The sequence below is a fragment of the Xiphophorus hellerii genome, chromosome 19, assembly GCF_003331165.1.
Source record: "Xiphophorus hellerii strain 12219 chromosome 19, Xiphophorus_hellerii-4.1, whole genome shotgun sequence".
Taxonomy (NCBI): domain Eukaryota; kingdom Metazoa; phylum Chordata; class Actinopteri; order Cyprinodontiformes; family Poeciliidae; genus Xiphophorus; species Xiphophorus hellerii.
In genome coordinates this window covers 584,804-592,486 of record NC_045690.1, presented here as the reverse complement: position 1 = coordinate 592,486, position 7,683 = coordinate 584,804, and the positions used below count along the sequence as shown (strand labels likewise).

General features: G+C 44.5%; 2 protein-coding genes across 2 annotated transcripts in view; both read right to left on the bottom strand.

The window, feature by feature from the left end:
* Positions 1–516: 516 nt before the first annotated feature.
* Positions 517–5,085, bottom strand: LOC116709609 (alcohol dehydrogenase 1-like). Its single transcript, XM_032548257.1, has 9 exons — positions 4,907–5,085; positions 4,000–4,101; positions 3,769–3,910; positions 3,334–3,421; positions 3,023–3,242; positions 2,113–2,373; positions 1,906–2,038; positions 936–1,074; positions 517–862 (listed from the first exon to the last, which is right to left on the bottom strand). Exons 1-9 carry the CDS (start codon positions 4,922–4,924, stop codon positions 829–831), a joined length of 1,137 nt encoding a protein of 378 aa, XP_032404148.1. The 5' UTR covers positions 4,925–5,085; the 3' UTR covers positions 517–828.
* A 1,182-nt stretch (positions 5,086–6,267) lies between these two features.
* Positions 6,268–7,683, bottom strand: part of LOC116709608 (alcohol dehydrogenase 1-like) — a 2,417-nt gene continuing 1,001 nt past the window's right edge. Inside the window, 5 exon segments of the mRNA XM_032548256.1 lie at positions 6,268–6,373; positions 6,443–6,581; positions 6,956–7,088; positions 7,167–7,427; positions 7,509–7,683. Coding sequence (XP_032404147.1) covers positions 6,340–6,373; positions 6,443–6,581; positions 6,956–7,088; positions 7,167–7,427; positions 7,509–7,683 — 742 coding nt within the window. The 3' untranslated portion in view covers positions 6,268–6,339.

The following is a 7,683-nucleotide window of genomic DNA, read 5'->3' as shown; positions in this document are numbered from 1 at the left end:
AATTGGCAAACAAAATAGAAATCAATGACTAGATCAAATCATTTGGAATAAAGAGCATCAAATAAATAAAAACTTTACCAACTTATGAGTATACATTGTGACGTGTTTATATGGAGAACCAATCCTGTCAAAATTGGCAAACAAAATAGAAATTAATGATTTGATTATACAGTTTGACAAATGTATCATTCAACAGTATTAAATTAGCACTATAACTCAGTTTTCCACTTTATTTCCAATATTTTATTAATTGGCTTCCTTGATTTATTGTCCTTAATATTCTGTTTTAAAATTATTTTTTTTACATTGATTTTTGTCTATTTAGATTTTGCGTTTTCATTCCAGTCATCTTCTCCTATTGGTCAACATCTATAGCCAAGCACAAAGTTGAGATTTATTTTTGGATGCAGTATTTGCCATATTACTTTATTAAGCCTTTTATTTTTATTGCCAATTGTGGCAGGATCAGTCCTCCATAGATGTATGTATGAATGAATTCCAACTCAAACACATAAATTCAACGTTTTATCTTTTTAATGTGTAATCATTCTCTGGGAAACGGTTCATTTCAGGTGAATATTAATGATTAAAGACTAAATGAATTTTCTAACGGAATCATTTCTTCCGAGACGTTTCTTGGTTCTTCTCCCTCCATCCCAACTCTAACTGTCAAACTGAAAAACAGGGTTTCCTCTGGCTGTTTGAGGCAATTTAATCTAACTTCATTCGTTTCCTGTATCACCCTGAAACGGAGGACGTCTGTCGGAGTGAAGCTGACGGACGGATAAAAACCCAGAATTAAACCAAACATCAGAACCGGCTCCGGTTCTACTCGGCAGAAACCTTCATGACGACCCGGACGCTGTGGAACAAACACAGGAATAACTGAGCAGCTGCTGCTGTGTGAGCATGTTGGCGACGAACCGGGTTGGTACCATTGGGAGTTCTTCATCAGCTCTATGGCGTCGTTGACCTGGTCCAGCTCCATGTTGTGGCTGATGAACTCGTCCAGCTTCACCTTCTTCTCCAGGTAGGATCTCACCATCCCCGCCACGCCGTCCTTAGCTTTAAACCCTGAGGCGGATCAGAACCGCACAAGGCAACGAGACTTTACTTATACAGCAGCTTTCAGCCAGAGACGGTTCCAGGTGAAAGAAGTTAAAACATAATAAAACACAACAAACAGATTCAATTTAAACAGGTTTAGATAAGAAACTTTTAAAATGTTTTGTTTTAATGACCTCATGGAGCCAGAGGTCATTTACTGACAATAAAAACTGAAGCTGCTTCGGTTTCACTCTGCTGGACTAAAAGGTCTCAGTGGCTAATGGAAGAAAATCAGAAATATATTCTGGGTTTTTATTAGTGAGTGTTTTATAAACCATTACAACTTTAAATGTTGTGTGAGCAGCAGGAAGTGGAAGGATCTCGGATCTGGACTGATTCTGATCTTCGTTTTGGTGAGGACTCATTCTGCAGAAGATGATGTTTTATTGTTTTTTTTTATTGTTTATTTTTTTGCTAATCCAGTAAAAATAATGCTGCAATAATTGAATCTGCTAAAAGCTCTGAAGTAAATTTTCAGAATCTTGTTGACATGAGTCGTCTAATTCTGCCGACATTTTTAGCTGGTGATATTGTGTCTCAATGATAAATTTGATCTGGTCAGGTCAGGATCCTGATCCCCACAGATTCATGGCCTAGTCAAAGCCTTTTAAACCAGCAGGCTGAAGGTGGGCGATCATTTTTAACCGGAGCTCTTTGGGCCAAAAACTAAAACTTCAGTTTTATCTTTATTTAGTTGAACATTTTGGCCCATCCAGATATTAAAGACTTGTCAACAGCTGCTGGCATCAGCATGACTCCATCAGCAGAACCAGAACCGCAGCAGAGCGACAGGCTCACCTCCAAACATGGAGCCCTTCCAGGTCCGCCCGCAGATCAGGTGGCGCGGTCGGATGGTGATGTCGAACATGTCGGTCCAGCCGACCACCACGCTGACCCCCCAGGCCTCCATGCTGGACTCCAAGGCGCTGCGCTGGACGGACCAGCAGAACACGGTCAGCGGCCCGGTTCCGCTCTCCAGACTAACACAGAGCATCGGTCCCTCACCATGACCTCCACGTTCCCCACGCACTCCAGGGAGAAGTCCACCCCTCCTCCGGTCATCTCAGAGATGACCTCATGGATGGGCCGGCTGTGGTCCTTTGGGTTCAGGAAGTCGGTGGCGCCCAACTCTTTGGCCTTCTCCGCTTTGTCCGGGTTGATGTCGACGGCGATGATCCTGCTGGCTCCCGCCGCCCTGCAGCCCATGACCGCAGCCAGGCCCACGGCTCCCAGACCGAACACGGCGCAGCTGGAGCCCGCTTCCACCTGGACACACGGAGAACCCCTGAAATACGGAAACACAAAGTAATCCCAAACTTCTGCAATCTGGGAGCGGATTAAACAGAACAGAGTTAATCTCATGGTCTGTTATTGGACAAAACGATCATTTAAAATTGATATTGGTATTAATAGCAAATGCTAATAGCTTATGCTGCCAACATATTAGCCTATGCTAATATGTTTAGCTTGTGCTAAACATATTATTTAGTGTAAGCTAACGGTAAAGTACTATACCAACGTATTATTTAGTTTAAACAGACACTAAGGTACTATACTAACACAATATTTAGTAGAAGCTAAAGCTACACCTTGTTGATATCCAGGATCATTATTATCGCCCTGCTATGTAAAGTCCTGACTCATTTCAAAGTAAAAGCATGAGGTCTACATACTTTAAGAGTTAGACGTTCCAGTTTAACTCTTTAAAACCAAGAAACAAAAAGTTTTATTTTTCAATGAATAAAACTTTTACAAAAGTCAAACTTTATTTAACTGAAAGTTTAAAAAACAGCTGAATTAATTAGCACTTTAGAATTTATCTGGAAAGAGTAATTTAGGGGAAGCTAAGTGCGCTAAATAAGTTTCTCTGTGCTGTTAGCGGACTAGCGGAAGCGCGGGGACGCGGCTCTCCCACCTTGGCGGTGTTCACCGCGGCTCCGTAGCCGGTGCAGATCCCGCAGCCCAGCAGGCAGACCTTGTCCAGAGGAGCCGCGGGGTCGATCCTGGTCACAGCGATCTGGTTGATGACGGTGTACTCAGAGAAGGTGCTGGTTCCCATGAACTGGTGGACTCTCTTCCCCTTACAGGTGAACCTGGATTCCACTCCGGCCATAATTTCTTGGCGAATTCTGGTCCTGGTGGAGACAGTTTCTGAGCTAAAGAACTGTGTTTGTTCTTTACTGGAAAAATGCCACCATTAAAGGCTGAGGACCAGGCCAGTCTCACCATGCTCTCTCACACTGGTTGGTCCTCGGACTCTTACAGAACCGACATTCTTTACACTGGCAGAGGAAAAGAGGAATCACCTTGTCTCCTAGGAGACCAAAAGGAGACACTAAATATTTACTGTGAAGCTAAACTTTAGGTACAAGCTACATATTTAATTTGTGTATTAAATATTTAGTTTGCGAACTTAACATTAATTTAGGAACTGATACAGTAATGAATGATTGACATGGTGACAAACGACACGATCTAAATAAGCCAAATTGTTGATGTTCAAGTTTTAAATGGCGTCTCCTAGAAGGAGAACCGGCGGGTTTGGGGCCGAAACCCGCCGGTTCTCCAGGACGGAGGAAGGAAAGAGGCTTCATGCAGCGTGTCGAGGCAGCAGCAGGTGACCTGCTGTCACATCAACATCAGCTTCCGGTTCGGACTGACCGGGCTGAAACTCTGTGACTCCCGGTCCGACACTCTCCACGATGCCGGCGCCCTCGTGGCCCAGGACCGTGGGAAAGCCGTCTGCAGTCATGCTCTCCAGCAGGTGGTACAGGTCAGAGTGGCACACCGAGGTCGCCACTATCTGCGCCAGGAAGTAACCATGACAACGGCCACGTCAGCGGCTTTAGCGTTACGAAAGACCTCCTGGTGACACAAAGAGGCGCCTCCCACCTTGATGCGGACCTCACCGGCCTCAGGAGGAGCCACCTCGATCTCCTCGATGGCGGCCGGCGTGTTGGGCGCCCAGGACACCGCCGCCCTGCACCGGATGACCTGGCGGCCACAGAAACATCCGGTATTAACCTTTAACCTTTAACCACGGAGTTCCTGCACAATGAGCTGCTGGTTGTAAAAACGCTCAGAAATTACAGAAATAGTTTGGGTGGTTTACGTTCATTTTTCAGGCATATTTTAATCATATTTTTTATTCATTTATAAATGTTTTTAGTTTCAAACCAAATATTTAGTTAGCTAGCTAAAAAAAACTAAATATGTAACGTCAGAATGATGACCTGTTTCTTTTCCAAATAAATAACATTTATTTATTTATTTATTTAAGCTTTTAATCATCTAATTGGCACATTATTTCAAACATTTCCTACCTGGTGAAATAGATACATTTTTATTGTATATTTTGGATAATTAACCTTTTCTGCTTGCTTGTTCATGACACACAGGATAATAATTGGTATGCTAATGCTATCCAGAAAGGAAAAACTTTAAAAAACTACAAGGTTTGAATGACTGGCAGAATGTTCTGGTCCCGGTTTGAGCGACTTTTTAAACCAGAGCAGATTAAAGGTTGGTAAAAAAATTGGGCGGACTATCCCTTTAGTCCTTCACTGAATCTGAAGCTGCATTTAGAAGCCATTAGCTTCAGAGTACCAGACTTACTGTGTGAAGGCTTCATGATCAAATCAATCGCCTGCCGCTTTGGTCGAGTTTACAGAAACAAAGTGATCGGGGCAGAGAACTTCCGGGTCAGACCGCTCGTCAAAAATGAAATCATGAAAATCGAAATTTTGCGCTCGTTGTCCTGAAAACACGGACCGCCGGTGGTCTGTGTGTTTCCTCTCACCTTCCCAGCTGTGGACATTTTTCCTGCAGAGATGATCGATCGATCCGAGGCCAAAGTTTCAGCAGCAAAGGAAAAGAAGAGGATCAGTTCAATCAGGCACACAGCGAGACGAGCAGGGACTTTAACCTGCAGCTGTTATCAGGCGGGTCCGGTCCGGTCCGGTCCGGTCCGGTTCTGGTCTCACCTTCACCCGAGACGCCGCAGCAGAAAGAGGAAGAAAAACTTTTGGAATAAAATGTGTTCCAGTCACAGTCTGGTGAAAACCAGTCGAGTTTGTTTAAAACCAGAATGAAACCAGAAACAAGATCAGGAAGTCATGAAGCGATCAGACAACAAAACCATAATAAAATATAAATATATTATAAGATAATAAACCCCTCAGCCGCTGCAGTAAACAGTATCTAACCCTGGCAGGGAGGGGTCAGTCCTTCATAACTGGCCGTCAGATTATTAAAATCACAACGTGATTCTTTAAACAAGCCATTTAATTTGATCTGCTGGTTGAATCTTTATTTTCTCTCAGTTATAAAACAATAAATCTTGTTTACATGTGAAGGATTTGAAATGAGTTTTTATCAGCTGAGGATTTCATTTCCTGATCCAGTTTGAGGAGATGAACTTTGGCTTCAGAGAGTAAAATGTCTGGAAATGATTTATTTCTGAGCAGGTGAAAGTTTATCTCTGCTTTACCACGTCACAGAAGGGCCTGGGCCGGCCCAAAGTAGAAGCAAACTTTGCAACTGCTGAGGAGAAACTGGTTGGAAAAACTTCAGCTGGAAAATCATCTTCATATATTTCTGATTTAAAGCGAATTGAGACATTTCTGCAGCTCTTGCTAAAGCTGTGGAAATATTATTACATTAACAGCAGTTTTAATGTGAAAGTATAACAGAGTATGAGGGCAAGACTAAGAAACAATATGAGAATTAAGTCATAATCTTACTAGAATAAAGTCGTATAATAGTCATATAAAGAAAAAGTAGAATAAAGTTGTAATGAGTAAAAAGTCAGATTGCTGCAAAAAGTCAAGAATTAAATGATAAAATGACAAGAATAAAGTTTTACGACAGAAAGTCCAAATAATCTGAGAGCAAACAGTTTTATGATAATAAAGAAAAAAGTCTCAACAAATAGTTGAACTCAATAATCAAAGGAATAATCAAAAATTAAAAGAATATTAGTGAAGTTTCACTTTATCACCTTTCATCTTTTAGGACGTCATCATCAGATTATTATCATCAGACTGAGATGAACATGATTATTATATCGAAGATTTGTCTGAAGACAAAACGAGAAATCAGCTTCTAGATACGTTCTGCAAAAGATCAAAGTAGAACTAGAAACATAGAGTCAGTCCAAAGCAGAGTCCAGATCAGCTCCTTTATTTTCTACCATCAGGCAACAGGATGGAAACGTTCAGACGCTCGATGACGTCACTGAGGAGCGACGCTCAGCACGGCCCGGACGCTGCGGAGACACAACACCCAGTCAGGACCGTTTCAATCATGAAGGGAACATCTGAGCTTCGGGTCGCACCACCGGCCGTTCTTCATCAGCTCCACGGCTTCGTTGACCTGGTCCAGCCTCAGGTTGTGGGTGATGAACTCGTCCACCATCAGCTTCCTGTCCAGGTAAGCTCTGACCATCTGAGCAACGCCGTCCTTCCCTTTAAACCCTGAAGCAGAGGAAGCATCATCAGGTACCGTCCCTTTAAGAACAGGGCCGTGTCCAGACTGAAACACACGGGGGGCTGAGCATGACGAAAAAATTCATCTGAAACCACATATTTACATAAACCTTTAAACCTCCAAACGTTTTTCAACAAGATGATTTATTGTTGCTAAGCGCTAAAAATAACTAGAGAAATTCTGCATTAACTTGTTTCTAATGCAGAAGTTTATTATTATGATTCATTAAAACAGTGATGATGTCATGGCTTTGGGAGTTTCTGATTGGTTAATCAGTGTCACCTGATGTGAGGAGCGGTTAGCTAATGCTAACGCTAACTCCAGAAGCTGCTGGTTCTGATCGCTGAGGTTCGTTTCTCACCTCCAAACAGAGTTCCCGTCCATTTCCGTCCAGTCATCAGCTGGATGGGCGGGGCGCTGAAGTTCTGCATGTCCGTCCAGCCGGCGATCACGCTGACCCCCCAGCCGGCAGCGCACGACTCCAAGGCGCCGCGCTGCACGGAAATGCATCATGATCAGTCCGCCCGCGTCATTCACACACCGTGAGACCCTGACCCTCACCATGACCTCACCATGACCTCCACATTCCCGATGCATTCGAAGGAGAAGTCCACTCCGCCGCCGGTCATCTCCTGGATGACCTGCTGGATGGGCCTGCTGTGGTCGTTGGGGTTCACCACATCCGTGGCTCCCAACACCTTGGCCTTCTCAAACTTCTCCGGGTTGATGTCGACGGCGATGATCCTGCTGGCTGCCGCCGCCCTGCAGCCCATGACCGCAGCCAGGCCCACGGCTCCCAGACCGAACACGGCGCAGCTGGAGCCCGCTTCCACCTGGAGGCCACGGGTTAAAGCCGGTGAGGGTTTCCCTCTCTAACCTGAGCGGTCTGGACAGTGAGGTTCGTGTCGGGGCACCTTGGCGGTATTGACGGCCGCTCCGTACCCGGTGCAGATGGCGCAGCCGATCAGACAGACTTTGTCCAGCGGCGCGGCCGGGTCGATCTTGGCCACAGAAATCTCCTTCACCACGGTGAACTCAGAGAAGCTGCTGGTTCCCAGGAACTGCAGCAGCTTCCTGCCCCTGCAGCTG